The sequence below is a fragment of the Thunnus thynnus genome, chromosome 6 (assembly GCF_963924715.1).
Source record: "Thunnus thynnus chromosome 6, fThuThy2.1, whole genome shotgun sequence".
NCBI lineage: Eukaryota > Metazoa > Chordata > Actinopteri > Scombriformes > Scombridae > Thunnus > Thunnus thynnus.
The window spans coordinates 11,162,668-11,186,263 of record NC_089522.1 but is presented as its reverse complement, the minus strand read 5'-3'; the positions used below and the strand labels follow the sequence as shown (position 1 = coordinate 11,186,263).

The window sequence follows — 23,596 nt, the reverse complement described above, 5'->3', positions numbered from 1 at the left end:
GAAGCGTGCTGGGCCCATAACCCAGAGGTCGATGGATCGAAACCATCCTCTGCTAGCATTGTTTTCCTGGTGGCTAATTGGCCTCAAAGGATGTAGGAAGGGAAGTCCCAGTGGCCTAATGGATAGGGCACTGGCCTCCTAAAGCAGGGATATCTTGAGTTTCAGTCCTCCTGGGTCAACCTCCAAACACACTGGATGAGGCAATTCCCATGAACTTTTGCTCGATTTTTATGTCCCTCTCTACATTGTCTATTTGTAGGGAAAGTCACTGAAGCCCCAGTGGCCTAATGGATAAGGCACTGGCCTCCTAAGCCAGGGATTGTGGGTTCGAGTCCCATCTGGGGTGACTGACAGCAGAGTGGCGCAGCGGAAGCGTGCTGGGCCCATAACCCAGAGGTCGATGGATCGAAACCATCCTCTGCTAGCATTGTTTTCCTGGTGGCTAATTGGCCTCAAAGGATGTAGGAAGGGAAGTCCCAGTGGCCTAATGGATAGGGCACTGGCCTCCTAAAGCAGGGATATCTTGAGTTTCAGTCCTCCTGGGTCAACCTCCAAACACACTGGATGAGGCAATTCCCATGAACTTTTGCTCGATTTTTATGTCCCTCTCTACATTGTCTATTTGTAGGGAAAGTCACTGAAGCCCCAGTGGCCTAATGGATAAGGCACTGGCCTCCTAAGCCAGGGATTGTGGGTTCGAGTCCCATCTGGGGTGACTGACAGCAGAGTGGTGCAGCGGAAGCGTGCTGGGCCCATAACCCAGAGGTCGATGGATCGAAACCATCCTCTGCTAGCATTGTTTTCCTGGTGGCTAATTGGCCTCAAAGGATGTAGGAAGGGAAGTCCCAGTGGCCTAATGGATAGGGCACTGGCCTCCTAAAGCAGGGATATCTTGAGTTTCAGTCCTCCTGGGTCAACCTCCAAACACACTGGATGAGGCAATTCCCATGAACTTTTGCTCGATTTTTATGTCCCTCTCTACATTGTCTATTTGTAGGGAAAGTCACTGAAGCCCCAGTGGCCTAATGGATAAGGCACTGGCCTCCTAAGCCAGGGATTGTGGGGTCAACCTCCAAACACACTGGATGAGGCAATTCCCATGAACTTTTGCTCGCTTTTTATGTCCCTCTCTACATTGTCTATTTGTAGGGAAAGTCACTGAAGCCCCAGTGGCCTAATGGATAAGGCACTGGCCTCCTAAGCCAGGGATTGTGGGTTCGAGTCCCATCTGGGGTGACTGACAGCAGAGTGGCGCAGCGGAAGCGTGCTGGGCCCATAACCCAGAGGTCGATGGATCGAAACCATCCTCTGCTAACAAACTTTCAGTGGTAGCTAGTTGGCTTTAAAGACAGGACAGTTATATGTCAGAAGCACTCCATAGAGTTGGAAGACAGATATCCTGAGTTTCAGTCCGCATGGTTCCCCCTTCAGAAACTTTGGATCTTGCAATTCCCTTAAATGTTGAATTATGTGCTACATGTCAGAATAGCTGAAAGGTCAACATGACTGAATTGACATAATCTACCTAAGGCAGCAATGGTCCCCACAAACTATACCTGTAGACCATATGTAACACTACAGGAATGTTGCTTCACTGAATCACTGCTTTTGTCTTGTTGTCCTCATGTTTTCACTGCTTTGTTGTGACACGTTTGCTCCCTATTTATGTGCCTCTCTAGACTGTCTATGCATAGAGAAAGTCACTGAAGCCCCAGTGGCCTAATGGATAAGGCACTGGCCTCCTAAGCCAGGGATTGTGGGTTCGAGTCCCATCTGGGGTGACTGACAGCAGAGTGGCGCAGCGGAAGTGTGCTGGGCCCATAACCCAGAGGTCGATGGATCGAAACCATCCTCTGCTAGCATTGTTTTCCTGGTGGCTAATTGGCCTCAAAGGATGTAGGAAGGGAAGTCCCAGTGGCCTAATGGATAAGGCACTGGCCTCCTAAAGCAGGGATATCTTGAGTTTCAGTCCTACTGGGTCAACCTCCAAACACACTGGATGAGACAATTCCCATAAATTTCTGCTCGCTTTTTATGTCCCTCCCTACATTGTCTATTTGTAGGGAAAGTTATTGAAGCCACAGTGGCCTAATGGATAAGGCACTGTTCTTCTCAACTAAGGATTGTGGGTTTGAATCCAATCTGGGGAATGACAGCAGCGGAAGCATGCTGTGTGCGTAACTCAGAGGTTGTGGATCGAAACCATCCTCTGCTAAAAGCGTTTTACTTTCAGACACAGTGACATGAATTAAACCCACATTTTTTGTTGTTGTGAATGGGTCAGTGAGTGTAATTGATTTCAAGCTCATGATCATCATGCTTAACAATATCACACTGATCGGCTTTCGTGGACAAAGACATATACCATCTATAAAGATATAACATCTGTGCTATCATCCGTAGGGAAGTGATGGAACAATATGAAAAGTGATTTAATGTAGGCATCTAAATGTTTCTTTGCAGTTTTAGGTTCATATCCCAACTATGAAATGATAGATGTTAGCAAAATAATTGAGGCTGTGGACATACTGAGCTACTTGCCTCTTTTGATTCTCGTGTGCTTTTCACCAGCATTGTTAGTTCAGTACATCACTGCTTCTCACGTTCCCCGTGCTTTGTGTTGTGTTTAGTGCTTTGTTGTGATGTGTTTGCTCCCTGCTGTTTATGCCCCTCTCTACATTTTCCACATTGTCTCTCTACCTGTGTGCCTGTACTGCGACTGCAACCCCAGCTGTCTAGTGGATAAGATACTGGTTTCCTAAGCCAAGGATTGTGCTTTTGCATCCCACCTGGGGTGACTGACAGCAGAGACCCTTGTTGGATCCATAACGTAGAGGTAAATGGATCAAAAATCTTATATTAGTGGATGTCCTTGATCACGTCTCCCACTTTATGTTTAGATCTGACACTTTACTGTCTGATGAATGTGTAGTTTAATTTTCTTATTTCACAGTAACTTTTTGGTCAAACATGTTTCTCCTTTTGGCTTTTGTCAGCACAGGTTTCTATTTTTTTTTTTTTTTTTTTTTTTTTTTTTTTAAGTTTTGATGTTCACTTGTTTTCAGTATTTTCTCACTCATCATAGAGGATAAGACAGAGGACAAGTGACAGAGGAGGCAGAAGAGACAGGCGTCCAGTTGTCTGGTGAAGTTTGATCCTCAGGAGATGAAAATCTGTTTTCAGTAAGGAGAGGATATTAATTCCTCTAAGATCTCTGAACAAAAACTTGGTTTCACTTCCAGAAAAAACAGCCTCTTAACCTCTGAGGTTCTTCATAGCACTTTTTCTGCCTGCTTCAAGTAGCGGGAGGCCAGTTCAGTTTACCACACCAGAGAAAGAAAACTTCCATGACGACGTGTATTTAAATACGGCAAGATGTAAGCAGTGGACTTTTATGATCTTTGACCTCTGATCCCTCTGTTAATTTCCTCAGTATGACACACAAGGGTGGTAACAGATAACTGGTTATTATTTATGAGGCCAATAACAGGGAGGAATTGATTATGACTCTAATATTACTTTAATGAATCAGTGAACCTTTCTTATCATTAATGACTCAGCTGTAATATTGAATGTCTAGGACATGCACTAGCTGAAACATCATTGCCAATTAAATTTTAAAAGCTGTATTTTGTATTATTATTATTTTTACGTTTACTTGGAATTTGATATCTAAATATTTTATAGAGAGTTCTGGCAACATAAACTGCAGCACAATGTTATGTTACCAACACAGAGCAAGGCAAGCATTCACTAAGGGAAGAACAGGCAGTGAAACACAGTAAAAACAGAAACAGGGAAAACAGAAAGAGAAACAAACCACAACAAACCACACTGGCTGATTAGTCTTTATGTTGTATTACAAATATATACATTATTTATACTGTATATAGACTGCAGTGTCAATCCTAACATAATCCTATCACACAAATGGAGGATTGTTACACTTGTTGAATCTCTTGCTTGGTTCACATTATAACTAAAAATCATCCTTCACATTACAGTAACACCGATTGTAATTTTAAGAGCATATTGTGAACACATTGCTTAAGTGTTACTGATACATTCTTGAAAAGCCCTCATCAAAACCTATAAAAGAAAAATACCCATACAGTTTAGACATCATAATATACTCAACCAATTATGTACTGTATATGTCTGAATAAATTCATCAAAACCTAAAAGTATTTTAAAACACATTGAACCTTAATACACTGTTAGAACACACTGAGGTTTTGACAGCCATCTTCTGTCTTGTGTTGATGCTGTTTCTGCATATGAAAGCAACTTTTGTAACAGTCTGACTGTCAAGTAACGATATCAAATCAAGATATCAAATTAGTGGAATTGCTTTGCTGGAAGTGAAAGGTACAACATACACTTCTCTACAAGGAAGAGAAATTGAAAAACAAAAAAAGTGGGATGGGCATCTGTATATTTTTCTGTTCTTCACACAGGCTGTCTGTGTCACCTACAGTAAGACAACACTGCCATTGTCACTTCATCCAAAACACACAGGACAGACTGAGACTGTGACGTAATTATGAAAACAGTCAACTCCCCACAAGAGTGCTGAGTCATTATAGTTTTGTACTAACTGTAGGTACACTGTCACTCTGTAGACTGAGCACCTTCATTTTTTACATTCAAAGTTATTATATTCATACTAAGTTATTGCACAACACCTAATGGATAAGGCACTGGCCTCCTAAACCAGAGACTGCGGGTTTGAACAACATTTGATGTGAGCAGAGTGGTGCAGTGGAAGTGTACTGGGCCCATAACCCAGAGGGTGATGGATCAAATACTATCCTGTGCTAACAGTGTGTTACTGGCCGCTGGTTGGCCTTCAAGTCAGTCTTAAAACAACAGTCAGGTTTCCATATAAACATTAAAACAAGTTTTTCTTGCTTTTATCAATCCTGTTGATACTGCTCATTTGAAGATCCTTTCCAAATGCACTTACAATGCAAGTGATGGTAATGGTGATAATATGAGGCTTCAGCTGTATCAGTTGGTCAAATAAGTCTTTTTAGTAAAAAATTCCCTTTTTGAGTCTCAACAGACAGTTTTCCCTCTTCAGCTGCAGTAGAAGTATAGTAACAGAAAGGGAATTCGGCATTAAAAAGACAGTAACTTTGAAAGACTTGATTTGACTAATTCGGACTGCTGAAGCCTCATTAGCTCAAATAAACATTTGAATAAAAAGGACTGTGAATTTTGTTCCCCATCACCTACACTGAAAGTGTCAGTGTTCATTAGGGCACCTGACTATTGTTTTAGGACAGACTTGAAAAATTGTCAACTTATCCTTTAATCAAATCTCAAATACATCATGACAGAGAGGTCAATAATAGTGCAAATTGGGGAACAGTTACATTTATTGTTTGAAAATGTGTCAAAAGTGCAGGCGTATACATACTGTTTAAGGTGTTAATGACTGTATTTCAAAAGAAAAACAAAACATGAAGCTGTGATTGTTCCGTCCACCACCTTAAAAACTGAACTATTACCTCAGGAAGTTCTTTCTGTCCTCTTGTTACTGTGAGGTTACAGTCCTGTTTAAAAGCACCAGTCAAGTTGTAGGTTCAACATTCACTTGCATCTGGGTTGATTTCCTTAGAAGAGATGACAATAAATTATACAAGCATTAAAACTCTGGAACCAGATCTTCAAAATAGATACATGATTATCTTTTCCTGATTGTAGCATATATTTTTAAAGATTTGTTGTCTTACAGTAGGGCTCACAGACCATCCTATTGAAAATAAATCTCAAATGCTACATTAAACATTTTTTTTGTATGTCTGCAGTATGGTTGAACATGGAAGCAGGACAGTGCATACCTCCAGAGGCCTGGGAAGGGTGCTGAGGCAGCGCTGGACAGCATGATGGACTGATGGGAAGAGACATGAACTGGGCAGGCTGTCTGGTATACAACCCTGAGTCTGGAGCTGGGATAAAACTCTCTCTGTGGACGCACAGAATACCTTAGGTTCAGAAACTTTATATTCTACTTCAAAGTTTTCACTTGATGCATTCTGCAGTGCAGTGAACTATTAAACGTTATATATTCAGCCTGTCTGATTGCTTGTTGTTGTACTCTGTTGTACAGCTGTGTAGTGATGTTGCTGTGTACCTATGTCTCTAAAATTAAGCATGATAGTTTCCTAATTGACAAGAATGATGGTTTTAAGTGAAAAAAAAAATAAGACTCTGCCCAGGTTGGAAAAATAACGATAGCTACAGGAAAAGGACAGGAAAACATTTCAAACAGAGCTACAGAATGGGAGAGGTGGTCTGACCTGTGATAACAGTAACACACAAACCCAGGTGCGCACACACACACACATATCATGTATTCACTATCATGTGACTGTAAATGGGTAAGTGATCTGTAGAAATAGTAGCACACACTCTCACAAACACACAATTACATTATGTGATTGTCGGTGGGAAACTGAGTTAAAAAGCTTTCTGCACACAACTGCACTCACAAATATGCACACACAATCCAGCACTGGAGAAAAATATCATGGGTGTATGAGCAAGTGAGCAAATGGGTGTGAGACAGAGAAACAGAGTCATACTATAGGAGATAAGTGAGTATGAAACATAAAACTGACCTGGGCAAGCTGCCAGAAACGTGCTGACACCCTGGACTCCCAGGCTCTCTACAACCTGTTGAATAACACATACACACATACATGGACCTTGTGAACAAACATCATGAATATTTTTTCTTTTCTCATACACTCATACTCAAGCACGTGTTGACTCTGTGGGGCCGGTGAATGAATTTTCTTCTTTTATCATTAAGGGCAAAGAGGAGGAAGAGATAACTAAGTCATATCAGTATGACTGGTAACTTATCTATTAATCAAAAGCTGTGAGGTGTGTGTTTGTGTAAGAGGGTGTGTGTCATATTTTCATTATCTAATGTGCAATGACTAGACATCTTGTCTAGCCTTACATAATAATTTGTTGCATATATCTTTGGTCAGCAGAAATAAGTCATCGTGAGGTCAACCAATCACTGAAGCAGTTTTCATGAGTAGAAAAAAACGACACAATCGGCAGGTTTAGATCTGAAAACTGATATCCATTTGAACCAACATATGCTGCTGTTCTCATCTTAACAGACAAAATTAAACTGCAAAAATACATCAGTTGTGGGTAAAAATAAATTTAGTTTTAAATGCAGATAAGATAAAGTACACGGTATTCCCCACACCCATCAAGTGACTGCTATTGAAATTTAAAATGGTACGAGTATTTATACCGGTATCACAACAGTGACACCGGTACAAATAGTTGTACAAATATTTGACAGCAGACTGTTCTTCAAGATATTTGACTCAACCATTTAAAATCAAACTAGGCTTTCTGTATAGAATTAAATGCCTTCTTTTCCTAAGCATGAAACTATTGTTCAGTCAAGTCAAAGTCTGCACTTGACACGATGCTTCATCATTACTTTAGCAGTTAAACCCTGTTCATCACAGTTACACTTCACTAATAACAACTTTTGTGCTCCTCATCGCTCATTTTTCCACAAGGTTGGATGGACGTAAAGTAAGTACCATTTGTCACTTAATTTGTGGTTGTCTATCCTTATTTGTGTTATTTTAATATGCTGGTTTTGTGGTTGTCTGACTATGAATGTTTCTTATTAACAAGTTGAGATCTTAACAAGACTACCTGATTAAATAAAATAAAATTTAAAAAAACTGGTGTGTTTAATTGTGATTATTGCTTCATAAGTGCATGAATTACAGTAATTTTTTTGGCCATGAAGGGACTGTCTTTGTCAGATATTTCTTGTATTTATACAGTATTATTAATGCTGAGTTCTCAAAAAAGAACATTTAAAAGAGGGATTTCAGACATTATACTATATATACCACAGCAGACTTTATTTAATGTTACCAAATGATATGTAAGTCTTCATATAGAACAGTAAATCTTCATTTGCACATTTTCTACGGCCAACATACTACAGTACTTCTATGGACTCTGATCAAAGCAAAATTCTACCACATAAAATAAATGAACATCAGCTTAGCTAGTTCCTATTGCCAAACAATAAATCATCATACATTTTCATCCAAAAATCAGTTATTCAAAGCTTTTTCATTTGCTGCTCAAAATATTAAGTGTTTGGTGGGTCTTTCCAAAGAAAGATAGTTTGTTGCATGAGAGATTATATATGTGTTAAACTCCTGGTTTGGATGACAGAGAAAACAGTGTGAGTGATGATAGATGTCAGTGACAAAGAAAAGAGCATCACCTACAAAAACCTCAGTTAAGAAAAAAAAAAAAAAGATACCACAGTATCGCCCACACTGTTTGATTGACAGATGATCTTTGGGCAGTTTTTTTTTTTACTCACCTTGCAAAGTGCTGTCATGGCCACAGAGTCCATGAAATTGACCGAGCTGAGATCCAGAACCAAGCAATGAGTGTGTGTCAGTAACTGGGCTGAGGAGGAGGGAGGAGAGGAGGAGGAGGAAGAGGAGGAGGGAGAGGTATGGACTCCAGCTGGGTTCTCCTTCTGACCGCGACTCACTGTCTGGATACAGATTGGAAAAGTTGTGGAAAATTAGTTCAGCTGCCGTATAACACATGGTGAAATGGAAAATTTCTTCAAACATTCCTGTGAGTTTTCCCTTTTCCAACTGGAGGGATCAAAGCACAAAATCAGCCACGCACACACACATGCCAGCTGCATACACACACCTTGAATATTGTACAGAGCAGGTGGAGGCACTGCAGCTTGAAAACATATGTCCAGATATTTGGATCATGTGCAAGGAATGCACCCTCATTTACTCTCCCAATTACAATTACAAGCCCATCTATCAATCTTGAACAATTTCACTCAAAATCATCTCTTTTTCTCTCTCCATCTTTCCAATAATATTAATTCATTTCACCCTGCTCTTTGTGTGTGTGTGTGTGTCTGCATTTGTTGGCACCTCTCTGATCTCTGTGAAGATCAGCTCAGAGTTGGCAAAGTAAATAGGACTGGAACAGGAGAGTATCGTCACGCCAGGAACTTGCTTTGCCTGTTAAAAACACACACATACAGAATTTTTAATAAATTATATGCTCAAAATTTAAAAACAAAAAAAAATGAATTTAATTTTGAGCATCTCTATGTGATAACTTAGCACAATAGTGACACCCCAGACAGAGGGTCAGAATTTGCAACAGCAATCTGGTTCACTTACAGTAACTGACATTAGACATAAAACAAGTGCTGCGCTGCCTTCTGCTTGCAGATCATAGTAGATCGAGAAAAACGGTCACGCTCATCAATATGTATCAATTCTGTTCGTTATTAACAAAAAACACAGAACTTAGGCTCTAAAACTACCACCTATGTGCCATCTAGTACAGTATATATCAGAATATGTCATTTTGAAGGAAATGTTAAAGGAAGAATTGCTTTTTTTTATTTCATATTTTACCATGAAGATTCACAGACTATAGTGATGAATTCATTATAAAATGAGTCTAACAATAAGATCCTTTTTTTTGTAAAGACTCCATCCTTTTGCTTGTTATTGTACTTCCCTTGTCTTTTTCTCATTTATTTTGGTATGTTGATTACAATTTTAATTAAAGAGAGGAAATTTTGACACAAATATTAAAGTAAAAAAAAAAACAACAACAATACTGTGATTGGTCCTTCAGTTGCAGCTTTTTCTAACAGATGTACTCACTCTTTCCATTTTGCTATAAATTGTATTTTTATCCCTTACTTCTCAAAGACTACACCATCTTTCATGTTTGTATGAATTTTTTTTTATTGTTATGACAAATAATTTATCTTTAACTATTTTTAGAACTGTGACCTAGATGCTGAGAGACTTCATTTTGAGGTCAAACACTGAGGCAAAATCTCCAAACAAACAAAAAACAAAAGGTAAGAACCTTGTTTTTCTCATCTTGGAGATATTTTATTGTAGCCTAATAACAAAAATCAAAATGGACGGATAATGGCTTTAGTAAGACTCATTGTCAGCTACTGTTCAATCCAAATTTATTTCACCTAAGCAAACTGTGCATATCCTATTGAATTAGTGCCAAGCCATAAAGGATCTACTGCATCTGGGCAAAACAAAGTTTGGCTGTTTTATGCTTGTGTAACATGTAAGGAACCAGTTTGATAAATGAGGATTTGAAGAGTCTTTCTGTTTCATGAAATTAATCTGCTTCTACAGTGTACGATCAACAAAAGAAAAAAGAAAGAATAGGGTCATGTATACAAAATGAATTAATGATGGAGGACTTACACCATTACGAATGCATAATATGTACTTGACAAATTGCACAAAGGCGAGTTGTGCTGCAGCCACTAGTGTAACAGATTGAGGAGAGAATGAAGTGGAGGGAACAGAGAGAGCGAGACGTTGACAGGAATTCACTGATGCTCTGAGCTAGACAGATTGCCTTTGGTGACAGTTTGGTGTTTTGATGTGTGGCAGATGGTGGTTTTCAGCCAGGGATTTATTTTTAGTGTGTTTTGGCTGCGTGACAGTTGCACCGTTCAGAGTGCTTCATTAAGCTTATAAAATACTGACCTTCAGTGGAGAATTTGGTGTTAATTAGTGTTGCTTTACATGTTGAGGATGCAGTGATTTAGTGATTTCCTGCAGTATTTAAAACCCAATTATGTACAGATAGTGAAATATTGTCAATCCAAAATCATTTCCAAACTTTTTAAACATAAAACTTTAAGATCTATTTTTATTCTCAAATCCCTTTCCATTAAAAACTGGCACTCATTCAGATCGACATGGATCTACATCTTGCACATCGGTACCCATCCAATGCTCGCCACATTGATTTGCATTTGCATTGCAAATGCTGTGATCCAGTTGAAAGCAGAATGTGTTTCATGGGCACATCCAAGACAGGCTGTGGAGAATCCATTATTGACTGTGTTTCACACTGATGACAGTTTAGATATGCACGTCCAGAGCCTGCAGTCAGCTAAGATCATCAGCAATCATTTAAGGTCAGTGTGAGTCAGTCTTTGGCATATTGGAGGCCAATTATGAACCATTAGATTATTAAATTCACACAGTGAAACACCATTTTGTTTAATTATATAGACAGACAGACCGTAGATTGTATTTTTCATTTCCATACTACATATTAGTATATTAGTATGAAAGTAGTTATTTGTACCAGTGTAACAATAGTATTTTTGTAAAGTTGTATAGTATTTGTACTTGTTTTCAAATTTCAAGTCCAACAGTAACACTGGTGGGATAAAATGTTAATAACTTGAGCAACTTCTGTGAATTCAAATTTGAACTCAGCTGCATGTATCTGACAAAGTATTTGAAGAAGTTTGGTAAAAAGTTTTGTAGCTCAGCTGCAGAGAAACATTATGAGAGGAGGGTGGCAACAGAAGAAGATCATAATGAGCTAGAAGCAAAAAATAGACCATATATGACAGGTGACTTCAAGAAGTGAGTTGAATGTTTTGGACTTGTAACAACTCTACCATCTTTCCAACTCATTACAATTCAATAATTGTTTAACAAAGTGAGCAACAACTTAATTAAAGGAAAAGTACTACATTTTGGGAAATATGCGTGTTTGCTTTATTGCTCAGAGTTAGATAAGAAGGTCAATACCACTGTCATGTTTGTACAGTTAGTTAGCTTAGCTTAGCATAAAGACTGGAAACACGGGGAAACAGTTAGCCTGGCTCTATCCAAAGGTAACAAAATCACCTACCAACACATCTAAAGCTCACTAATTAACAGGTCATATCTAATTTTTTTAATGTGTACAAAAAACATGTGTTACATGCAGTAAGTAACTCTTGAACTGACATAATTCCTGGACTCTTGTCCTCACCAGAAGCAACGATGTAACATCAGTTTTACTTTTCTGTTTGTGCACAGATTAAACAAATGAGACATGCTAATTGTAAATTTTAGAGATGCTGGTGGGTGGATTTTTTTAAAACTTTGGACAGAGCCAAGTTAGCTACATCCCGCTGTTTACAGTCTTCATGCTTAGTTAAGCTATTCACCTGGTTGCTCTAGCTCCATATTTAGCATACAGACATAAGAGTGGTGGCTGGTGGAGAAGAAGAATAGAAACTCCAAATAAAGTTTTAAGAAAAACAGTCAGAGAAGAGTTCAGATAAAACCTACTGAGTTCTTAATGAGTTACTGACTCAGTTGTTGGTTTGGACTCATGGAAAGAAATTGCTTCTGTCAACTAATAAAAAGTTAAAAAAGCAGCCTCTTCTTCAGATAAATGAACTGCATCTTCTGGTTGTTTACTATAGTTGTGAAAGTATTTCAACAATTCTATCATGCTCCTAAACCCACTGTGGTAACACAACTTCTAAACCTTGAAGTAACTTTTAATTCAAATCACCCAATCCAGACAAAAGTAACGTCAAGTTAATGAACACAGAACAGAGATGGCAGATGATGACAAAAAAGTATGAATGTTCAAAGCGTTTGGTTGGATTGTGTTTTCTCTTTCATGTAATTTCCTAATTACCTTAGGACTCAACTCAACTCAACCTCGAACCAAACTTTAATCAAACAGGTTTTTCAAAAACTTGTCATGAGAGCTGTGAAACAGATTGAGTTTACCTCAGTGTAGAGTCCCACATCTCTGTAACAGTCTGTACCGGGAATACGACCCAAAACAACAGTGGAGGAGCTGGAAGACGAGGACAAGATGAAAGACGGGAGAGAGACAGAGGGGAATATTAATGAGAGTGCAAGTCTGCCTGGGAGACAAGTGAGAGGAGGGAAGGAAATACAAAAGTTTTAAGATCTATGAAAAAAATAAATAAATAAATGAAGACAAGACAAATCAACTCAGTCTTTGCCTCAGTACAATATCATGAAAGAACAACAAAAAGGAACACCCTTGTGTTACCCTCCTGATCTCTTTAAACATGTAAATAAACAATATGATCAGACACAATAATAATTAAAGGTCCCAAATGCAGAATTTTACAAACCATCATTAAATTTGTTCTATTGTGTCTCATGTTAGTTTCATGAGCGCCTTTGTATTCCACTGCAAAGATCATTAATATTTTTGTTTTACTTTGTTCCATGTAGCACCAGTAAAATGATATTTAATACTGACTGTTGTGTTCTGTAGATGAATGTGAGTAGAGAGAAGCCAGCGGCCACAGCCAGACCCAGGTCCAGGTTAAAGACCAGAGTGGAAATCAAAGACGTGACCCACACCAGCTGAGGGAAAGATGGGAGGAGAGATGAAAGGTGATCAGGTGGGGATTAGTGCTGTTTGTGACTAGGGCTCTGTGCTATGAGCTTGAAAAATGATAAACTACAATGAAAATTGTGAGTGTGTGTGTGTGTGCGTGTGCGTGTGTGTGTGTGTGTGTGTGTGTGGCCCACCAGGTCTAATCTGTCAGACTTCCAGAGCACACACACATCTTTGATCTGAGCCACTATCCCCTGCAGGTTCACAGCGATGATCACTGCCAATACTGCCTGGAACAAACAGTAAAGTATTACTGAACACCGGCTAAGACTTGTGAATCATCTGAACAGTGAGCGTCACCCAGCTGAAGTATGACTTGCATTTCTTAAAACGTCTTCACTGATATTTTAGTGTGTACCCAAGAGCTGGGTTCTGCTTGAGGTTTTACCCGTTAAAGGGGAGTTTTTCCTTACCACTGTCGCCAAGTGCTTGCTCATGGGGGTATTATTGGGTCTCTGTAAATTAAAGAGTATGGTCTTGACCTGCTCTGTGTGAAAAGTGCCCTGAGATGACATTTGTTGTGATTTGGCGCTATATAAATAAAAATTGATTGATCGATTGATTGATAAGTTCTATAATTCATAATGGTGGTTTATTTGAAGTCATATTTTCTGAAGAACTGGCGACACAAACTTTGTTGTACAGAATCATCAGTCAGCTGCCCTCCGTCTGTCCAAAGGTGTCCCACAAGGATCTAGCCTGGGCACATTGCTATTTACATTATATATCAATGATTTGGCATCTGTATGTCGTAACACCTGAATTTGCTCCATGCACTGGCACCACAATCATGTCTCTTCTGTAGATTGTTTTTTATTTCTGTGTTGTGTATCGTGTGACATTAACCTTTTAGAGACCCAGTGATGCTACTGGTTCTCACTTCATGATTTGTAGATTCGTTTATGACTTTAAAAAGTAAATGTTGATCACGATTCACCAAGTCTTTAACAACTCAACAGTATAAAAAACACAATGATGACACGTTCATGTCTTTGGCACCCATCAGAAAAAATGTGAGGCCTTGTTTAACAGCTTATATGACAAACATAAATGATATTTATTATCACAGATGCACTTTACCTTTGGCAGCTGCTCAAAGAGATGACCGATCTTCAACAAAATGGTTAGAATCACCAAAGCTGATACCAAACCTGCCATCTAAGAAAGTAGATCAAAACACAAAAGAAGAAAAAAGGACCAATGAGGGGAAAAAAATAGACAATGAAGAAGAAAAATACCTCTTTAACAATCACAAAGGTGACTTTTGGGTTTAATGGGATACCTGTGATTTGACACCGATACTATCCTGGACCATACTGCGAGAGAAGGAGCAGCTGACAGCGAAGCACTGGAACAATCCTCCTACAGTGTTACACAGACCCAGAGCCAGCAGGTCCTGAGGCAGCAACAGACCACAGGAATTTGAAAAGTTATCATGTTTTTATTTGTTCAGGCTCTAAAATAATATCTTAGGATTAGGGTAATCTTTCAAAAATATTATTCCAGGGTTTGAAAGGGTTAAATAACTATGGTCTTATTGCTGAGTTTAGAGCTCAATAAGCCAAAAGCCTGAAGGATTTGTTACAAATCTTGAGTATTCCATTAGTTATCTTAAAATACAAAGTTTGGTACTTCACTTTCATCATTCAGTATTTCTTATATTCAGGAGATCAACTCTGATACATTTTTAGCAAACAGGCACTTACATTCTTTTCACTGCAGTCAATTTGTAGCATTACTCTTCTTAATCAATGGACACTTCACAAGACCTTCACAATGCATGTTTGAGTAGTTCTGTATGGATGTTGTCTAACCAGAGTTTGTTCTCCTTGTTTGTACTAAATTTTCACATGCTACATGTCCTAATTTAACATTTTGCCTCACTCTACTGGTCTGACTGATAGAAATATCTCTGCAGCAGCTTTCTTTCTATGAAGCTACAAACAGAATTCATCAAAGAACATTTGGTAAGGAATAGTCAGACCCACCTTTAACCATCAAGTTGCTTTGCACCACTTGATCACTGCTGAGAACAGAGCTGTGGCCCTGCATCATTATTTCTGAACTGGATTTTAACAGGCTTATTTAACACGTGTTCTCATCTGCAGAATTCTCTGGACACTACTTTGGTCTTGAGGCATTAATATTATGTGACGTCTATCGGTAATCAATAATTACTGCAATAACAGACACACCTCCCCTTATCATTCCCCTGAGTTACAGCAGCATTTTGTTGACACAATGAAGTTCCATTTTATCATGAGTGAGCGATAGATTACCGGAGCAACACTGTAGACATGCCGTTTATTACTGGCAATTCTAGCTGCTGTATGCACTGTATATTACACTAGTAACACTGTAAGAAGGATATTGCTGCATGTAATTTACTGAGAATGTTTTGTTAAAGAACAGTACTTTGGAGTATCTTGCTCAGGAGAGAAAGTGCCCAACAACATAAGCACAAAAAATAGCCCCTTTACTTTAAAATTGGGTTCATACTGGATTCTGCCTTTACTTCAAGTCTAAGTTTGTACTTTGCGTAAAAAAACTTTTTTAATGGTTATGTATCTGTACTTTTCTACATTTTTTTAGCAATGGTCAAAAAGCAGACCATGCAACAAAAGTTAAAGGAGTTAAAACTGCTGTGAATTTACCTGACTAGAGTTCACACGGTAGCCATGTTTGTGGGCGAACACTGAGCCCATGGCTGAGAGGAAACTGAAGCCAACCAGAGCAGTTGACAGAGCTGGAATGAACAACTCTCTAGCCTGCGAGAGAGACGGAAGGACTGGGGATGATAGACTGGTGAAGAAGAGGAGGAGGAAATAAAGGTTGAATGACTAATTTATTATTCAAAGGGGAAAAAAAGAAATAAACAGTAATGTTCTAAAAAATTATCACCAACCATTTAAACTGAGTGGCTGAATTACTCACACATTACTCACTATTCTACCATGAATAAAGTTACAATAAAAACATTTACATATGGGTTGAATCCAAAAGCCTTTAAGTCAAAGGAAAAATCAACACAATAGTCTTATAGTATCTATAAATTATATTTAAACATAGCAAATGAAATGACAAGGAAAAATAGACAATGACACAGTTCTACTGACCCACTGGGTATGTGTCCCACCACCTGGACTCTGTGCTGTCCAGCCAGATCCATCTGCACTGACAGGATGGTACCCAGGACAATCTGTGGGAGAAAAACAATGGATGTGACATTTTCTGCACAGAATGTCCAGTTTGGAAAAGAACAACATACAGTTTTCTGCATCTAAATGTCAAATGAGTCAGTCTGTTTGTACACATGCACACGTACACAAACATACACATTATCATGATCAGATAGTGTTGGCCCATTGTTGTGGTTATCTTTTCAGATCCATGATCAACAATTTGGGGTTGATCTTCCCATGTAATACTGTAACTTCAAATAATTGAACAGATAATGACATGAACCCACATAGACATCTAAAATATTTAAAGATGACCAATCAGATGCTTCTTTTCCAGTTTGTAGGTGTTTGGTTTTGTGTTCTTTCCATCATTGCATGCATGAAGTTTATTGTCTCTGTTGGCAAGTTTTGCCTCTTTTTTCAGGCTGTGTTTCATTCAGTATCTTAGTTTACCCTTCAAGGGTATAATATGGGTTGAAGGTTGATTTTTTTTATTCATTCATGTTGTTTATGGCATCAGATTACCATTATAAAACACATTATAAAAGTCATTTAATTTTTAACTAATAAAAAACAGTTGTTTAAAGGTGCAGTGTGTAGAATTTAGAGGCATCTAGCAGAACAGATTTGGTAGAAATGGAATATAATATTCATAAGTATGTTTTAATTAGTGTATAATCACCTGAAAATAATAATTGTTGTGTTTTTGTTACCTTAGAATGAGCCCTTTATATCCACGTAGGGAGCGGGTCCTGTTCCTTGGAGCCCACCATGTTGCACCACCATGTTTCTACAGTAGCCCAGAATGGACAAACCAAACACTGGCTCTAGAGAATGACGTTCATGTTTTTCGTGGACACCGTATGTTCTCCTACACGCTTGGAAGGGGAAGTGGGGGGGGCGAGTTTTCAGTTGGTTGCAATCTGCAACCTCACCACTAGATGCCACTAAATCCTATACACTGCACCTTTAAATTTTGTGTAGTTTATTTTTCAAAGTATCAAAGAGTTTTTATATTAATTGAAATTTATATTTACATTTTAGGGTTTTAGTTACAGTGACAAACTCTGAAATCCTTATAGTAACTAAAGAACCGACAAGCAGAAAAAATAAATAATATAATAAAAATAATGCAAATTTAAATTAAAAAAAAAAAAAAACACACCATCAGAAGACAGAATGATGATTAATCAGTGGCCAGGTGCAGAAATGTATTGTATGTAGGGACTCTGGAGATATCAACAGATTTTTATATAATTATGAGTCATTTATCAGCTCGTCACTGTGGCATCTGTCCATCTGGGTGCATCTTATGGGTATGAGTCTAAAGTATGTGTGTGTGTGTGTGTGTGTGTATCCCTCACCAGTATAAGTTCCCATGGTATAGCGACAGGCAGCTTGTTCTTAAAGTGCTCATTCAGCATCTTGCCTCCGATGAGTATCACCATAGAAACCGTGGAGACTGACAGAGTTCCTGGTACAGCACTGGTCACTCCATACAGAACATCCTTTAAAGTCTGGAGGAAGACACACACACGCGCAAACACACACGCACACACATTTTGTATGTCCTTTATAAACCAAAAATGCACCAACAAGTAACTAAAATTTCAACTACCATAAATATTTTTTTATTGACTTTAATACTTTATGTACACTCATTTATAAACTATTAATAGGACATCTTCTATTGCTTTGAGGTCACTTCCCTGTCAGTTATGTTTGGACCATCGTATCTCTAAACCGCTCCAGTGCACATTCGGTTATGGTCCAGTGAAGCCAGAAGAAAACCACCATCAACAAACATCTGACAAGCCACCCTGACACCTTCCAAACTCATCTCCAAATGCTGTCCATGTGGACGTGAATTGAGCTTGAATTCTCCCTCTAGTGCCAAGAAAAAGAACAAACAATCGCTAACATACTGCAGCAATCCCAGCAGTCAGAAAGGGATTTTTTTGCCAAGACAGTTAAATTGGTTGGATCTGCTTGCATAAGACCAGCTTTGCATTCCATAATCTCACAGCACCTCCCATAAAATAATGCAGGAAACATATAGAGATGACGTCCAGATGTCTTCCAGTTTGATCAAACAACCTCAACTCATTATTATCGTCAATTTGCGGTCTGCATGTAGTATGTACAGATGACGCCCCAGGTATCCCAGGTGTAGCCAAGGACAGCGCTGAAGCCACAACAACTTTTCAGGCAGGCGCTCCAGCTCAGATGTTACATACCACAATTCAACTTCTACCACTAAGGTCCATAATGCCCCATTCTGCTTCTCATTGCCCTTTGATCAACCAAATTCAAAGTACAGATGTTTATAATGCAAAAATGATAATAAAGTGCTACTTATACACAAGGAGATGCTCAAGTTTTTTTGCTCTTTATGCAGTTACAGGTCAGGGTCAGCTATTATGTCATACTCTATTTTACTACAACTTTATTTTAAGTATTCTCATTGCTGATAGTCCGCCCCTCTGTTAGCTAGCATCTGTTACTCACACAGATGGCTTCTTTCATCAGGCTTTTGTGAAAAGCTAAAATGTGTTTATAAGGTTTTTGGTCCATATTTTAAGCTAAATTGGTATCTTCTATTGTGGTTTTAACAGATTAAGGACTCAAACAATCTCTTGTTAGCATTCAAAAACAATTAATACCCAATAAATTGTGGGAGCTATAAATGTTGAGCCAACCAAATGTTTATCTTTGTGAACTGATGCCAAAATTCTACCATCCAGTACAGTATTAGATATCCATTTAGCTTAAAGAATATGGACAGAAAGTAGCTTTCCAGATGAATTAAACCCCTTTAAGAAAACTCACTTAATTCCAGAAGCCGAAGGAACAGAGTCTAGCTAAGAGAGGACTTCAACTCTTTTTTTCATGAACCTTGAGGTCAGCCACATAACAACCCTTATGAGAGCTTGTATGGCTTCAAAGTCTTGCCCAAGGACACTTTTGCAATGTGAAATCTTGCTTACATGAGTGCGTGTGTGTGTATGTGTGTGTGTGTGTGTGTGTGTGTGTATGTGTGGTACTACAGTGTTTCAACTGACCCAAGCTGAAGCCAGCAGTCCAGTGTGTCTCTGTGCAGGTATTCCTGTCATCAGTGGCAGCTGAAGGGCGATCACATGCAGGCCTGCTGCTGTGGTGTAGCCTCTAATAAGAGGATCAGACAACCAGCGACACACACCACCACCACGCAGCAGGTACAGCAGGAGCTGAGGGAACACACACACACACACGCATACAGTTTCAATTCACAGATTTTTGGCATGTGCATGGTTGATACAGTGTATTTTCATAATCTACATGACTTAAAAGATCTGTCATGCTTTTATAACATAATGTGTTGCAGTTGACTTTTTGCTGTAACTGATCCTGATCCTAGTATTGTGCGTGTATCCAAAGCCTGATGTATCTTATTCCTCTGTGCTATAGAGCTCCATTGCTCCAAAAACTATTAAAAACACATCAATGAGCCACATTGTTGCACTGGGTGATATTCATGTGACTTAGTACTACATGGTTTGTTGTAAATAACTTGAGTATAAAGTCAAGACATAGTGGTAACACAACAAGCTAGTAAAGCTCTATAAACTGAACTGCATTCCCACACATGTGCAGTGGCATCTGCCTTACACAGAACTACTCTCTGGAGACTGAAAACTTGATTGCCATTATTAGTCTTTGGAGCCATTTTCAAACAAACTGACATGCTCAAACTCTTCGCGGTGAAGGCACATGTCACTCATTGATGTGTTATCAGTTAGTTATTTATGTTAATAGTTTTTGGATAACAACAGAGGTCTACGGCACAGAGGAATACACGCACAATACTTGTAAGTAGGATGAGTTAATTGTTGGTTTGGCTCTGAGTTGTTGACAATAACAAAAATATAGAAAATAATTAGCCATATCCTTTAACCTGCTTGTCAATATGATTTTCTACAGTTACCAGAGGGCCTTTTACTGGGTATAACACTATTGAAATCAGATGCAAGTTTTATATGTGGGAAAGTGAGCAATGACTAAAGAGTGAGTTCTTCAAGTTGAGAAAAAGTGAAAATCCAACAGATGTGGCTGTTTCCACTCTGGTCCATTGATGCCACTGTTGCTGTAGAAATTGGTATCTCTTGATTTCTTGTGTGTCTCGCTGTATAGTTGTTGAACATATATGAAAAATGCTGCCTCTTTGATTCTGAGAGACTGACAAAAAACAGGGCAACTGATATTTACATGGTAACACATGGCAACATATTTGCCTGCCACTACAGAGAGGGTTAAGTTCACGGCAATGTAAGAAGTGAGTTGGGGATCATTCACGTCTCTCATCACCTGTGACACCAACTGATTGGTCAGGGGAACCTGCATGTAGAGGGTTGGGGTGCGTAAAAACCTCCGATAAATTCAATATAAATATACCAAACAATAACATGGACATCACAAATACCTATGGTTCCCCACGATTTAAAACATTTTAGGGCAGATATTTTCTGTAATATTTAAGAAGGGTAAAGAAGCAACAATGCCGTTTGACTGTTATAGAGAACACAACATGTTGTGTATCCACAACAATAGAGATACAATGATGAAAACAAATGAGATATTTAAGTGGATGTCTACTGGGAAATTCTCTTCTCCTGCTCATCTCTATAATAGGGTCAGAGGTCAGAGGTCAGTTGCACAGCGGTGAGTGTGTGCCTGTGCATACTATTTAGCCATGTATTGTCTATTGTGTGTGTGTGTGTACCTGTATGAGGCCACAAAGGAAGGTGAGCTGTACAGCCACATTCACTTTGGCTGCTTCCACATCAGCCTGACTCTCTTCAGTGCCGTTGCTTAGCAACTCCACGTTAGCTGTCACAGACCCAATCATGATGGCCAGGACGGCAAAAGTTCCTGTCACACGAAAACAGACAAACAGTAAAGAAACTCATAACTCAATACTACATCGTTGGGTTTAAGAGTATTTGGTAATCACATAGTAATTGTGGAAACTGAGTTACACTTTAATCAATATTGCTTAAGTTTAAGTTTAAAGATTATGATAGAACAACTGTATTTTTTGCAACTAATTTTGACTGGTGTGGAAAAGATATTTTGTGCCAATATTAAACAATAATCTTCAGTAACACATTTCCAGAGGTGCCGATAAGCAAGGCTCTGAACCTGGGGAAGACTCTACACTGGATAGTTTCTAGATATGGACAACATTTGATAGTCACCGATGGAGAGGTGTCTGGAAGTGCCGAATATGAAGTAGATGATCAGAGGATAGAGAGAAGTGTACAGACCAAACACTGGAGGAACTCCTGCCAACATGGCGTTGGCCATACCTGTGAAAGAGAAGGAGAAGTGGAGATGAAAATCCTGTATCTTTAAAAGCTCAACTCTTCAGAAATGGCAATGCATTTTTTAAAACTCATCAGTGAATTTTCAGGGGATTTCAGGGTCTCTGCACTCATGAAACATTCTGTACTTTCAAAGGACCACAGACACCTTGAGGTCAAGTTGTACAAGTTTCTCCGATGGTGTGACAGGAGCGATATGCTGTTCAGTGATTTGGGCTTCATTTATTTATAAAGAACTGCCAAATAAAGGAAAAAGGTAGAAGAAGGAAGAGAGGAATACAAAGTAGGCTACATGGCAAGCAAATGCTTCAGTAGACTTGTATTCTTTAGGAAAACAAGACAGTTAACATGCTCTGGGTGATAAATGACAGTAGTTGTCCATTGTTTTAGTACAGAATGTAAACCGTGGTTTGTACATTGTTAAAGCCCCCATCTTTGCATGTATTTATCCATGCACAGAAGCATATATGATATATCATATATGATTGCATTCTTGACTTGCAGTCATAGGTGTTACGGTCCTGGAAACAATACTTGCTTGCACCATTTGTTCAGAATGTCTCTGTCGTGTTGAGTAAAAAAGATTTCACGTATGTTAGTCATGTTTCTGCTTTAAACCTGTCTCTTGGAAATCGTAATCCAAATCTCAAAGAAATTTAAAGGTTACATTGAAAAAAAAAATCAAGATTTCTTCAGACATCATCAATATACCAAATTATGTGAAGAAAATGATAAGAAGAGGTCAAAGGTATGTGATGCTGTTCAGGCAGCTTGTAGTTGTTTAAAACATATAAAAACACTTTATGTGATCAATATGTGATTGTTTTCTGTTGCTGCCATCCTCACCCTGCGGCAGATGCATGATCCCAACGCTGACTCCAGACACCAAGTCTCTGATGGCGTTTTCTTTGATGGAGTAACGAGGCAGCCATGACAGGACAGGAACAAAGCCCAGCAGAAAGTTCTTCAACCTTGGACCAGAACACCTGGAGGAACACACACACACACACACACACATAGAGGCTTTATGGTCATAAGGCTTCAGATAAAGGACCTAAATCATCTGTTAGCCCTGAAGCATGGTTGAGGGCCCAAACTGACATTCAGCAAGGCCGAAAACAAAACCTATCTTTTGACTCACCAACATTGTGCCTTCACCCTCTCCAACAACGACAGAGACTTCTTTTCTACCCGCTGCCCAAGGACATCCAGCTGTGCTTCGTCCAAGGAGACAGCAAGATAAGACTGCCTGTAGTGAGGAAGGCCATTTCGGTCAATGGTGTCCATCTAAAATCAGTCTAAATGATTACTGGCAGTACAGTCAACTTTCACTTTGTTCTTGTTGCAATACAGGGTGTCAGTTTAATGTGTCTCGTGCACTTTTCTTAAGGTGTAAAATGTGTGAATGAAGTTACATGACAAAGTAGAAGAAGAGTAGTAGTGAATGTACAGATAAACAAGTGAGTCAGAGAGCGAGGCTGACCTATTCTGAATCAGCACGAGGCCGCACGAGTACAAAGAGTTCACATGCGAAAGCGAGAGTGCGAGGGTAAAGCGCACAGACACAGACTCACACGCAGCCCCCTAAAATCACACGTGAGTCGGGGAAGGTGGAGAACAGCCTTGAACTCTGCACATTACAGCGAGTTTACAGCCCCCTTTCTCCTCCCCTTCACCCCCCCCATTCAGTACCTCTGAATGCCTCTATTATCACAGCTCAGCTTTCAGAGACTCATGGTCTGAATGTGTGTGTATGTGTGTGACTGTGAA

At 39.0% G+C, this 23,596-nt stretch overlaps 1 protein-coding gene and 7 non-coding genes across 8 annotated transcripts in view; 7 read left to right on the top strand and 1 right to left on the bottom strand.

Moving 5' to 3' along the window:
- Positions 1-55, top strand: part of trnam-cau (transfer RNA methionine (anticodon CAU)) — a 72-nt gene extending 17 nt beyond the window's left edge. The window contains exon 1 of the tRNA in view: positions 1-55. This exon is cut by the window's left edge and continues 17 nt beyond it. This is a non-coding gene — a tRNA (tRNA-Met).
- A 218-nt stretch (positions 56-273) lies between these two features.
- Positions 274-346, top strand: trnar-ccu (transfer RNA arginine (anticodon CCU)). The gene has a single exon. It is a non-coding gene; the product is annotated as a tRNA-Arg (tRNA).
- Positions 347-352: 6 nt separating this feature from the next.
- trnam-cau (transfer RNA methionine (anticodon CAU)) lies at positions 353-424 on the top strand. Its single transcript has one exon. It is a non-coding gene; the product is annotated as a tRNA-Met (tRNA).
- Positions 425-642: 218 nt separating this feature from the next.
- On the top strand, positions 643-715 carry trnar-ccu (transfer RNA arginine (anticodon CCU)). Its single transcript has one exon. It is a non-coding gene; the product is annotated as a tRNA-Arg (tRNA).
- A 448-nt stretch (positions 716-1,163) lies between these two features.
- trnar-ccu (transfer RNA arginine (anticodon CCU)) lies at positions 1,164-1,236 on the top strand. The gene has a single exon. It is a non-coding gene; the product is annotated as a tRNA-Arg (tRNA).
- A 6-nt stretch (positions 1,237-1,242) lies between these two features.
- Positions 1,243-1,314, top strand: trnam-cau (transfer RNA methionine (anticodon CAU)). Its single transcript has one exon. It is a non-coding gene; the product is annotated as a tRNA-Met (tRNA).
- A 394-nt stretch (positions 1,315-1,708) lies between these two features.
- Positions 1,709-1,781, top strand: trnar-ccu (transfer RNA arginine (anticodon CCU)). The gene has a single exon. It is a non-coding gene; the product is annotated as a tRNA-Arg (tRNA).
- Positions 1,782-5,248: 3,467 nt separating this feature from the next.
- Positions 5,249-23,118, bottom strand: LOC137184212 (solute carrier family 26 member 6-like). The gene is made up of 18 exons (XM_067591667.1): positions 22,968-23,118; positions 22,673-22,812; positions 21,701-21,811; positions 21,226-21,374; positions 19,529-19,693; positions 17,831-17,983; positions 16,401-16,483; positions 15,939-16,086; positions 14,567-14,680; positions 14,365-14,442; positions 13,419-13,514; positions 13,144-13,250; positions 12,636-12,705; positions 8,979-9,068; positions 8,393-8,572; positions 6,627-6,681; positions 5,847-5,971; positions 5,249-5,618 (listed from the first exon to the last, which is right to left on the bottom strand). Exons 1-18 carry the CDS (start codon positions 23,111-23,113, stop codon positions 5,589-5,591), a joined length of 2,040 nt encoding a protein of 679 aa, XP_067447768.1. The 5' UTR covers positions 23,114-23,118; the 3' UTR covers positions 5,249-5,588.
- Between the last annotated feature and the right edge of the window lie 478 nt (positions 23,119-23,596).

Excerpts from the sequence above, each read along its gene's own strand:
- LOC137184212 (XM_067591667.1), bottom strand. The coding sequence starts at position 23,113 with ATGGACACCATTGACCGAAATGGCCTTCCTCACTACAGGCAGTCTTAT. Across the intron at positions 14,681-15,938 it reads ACCGTGTGAACTCTAGTCAG|GACCTGCTGGCTCTGGGTCT; the intron begins GTAAATTCACAG and ends TTGCTGCCTCAG. Across the intron at positions 9,069-12,635 it reads ATGTGGGACTCTACACTGAG|GCAAAGCAAGTTCCTGGCGT; the intron begins GTAAACTCAATC and ends TGTTTTTAACAG.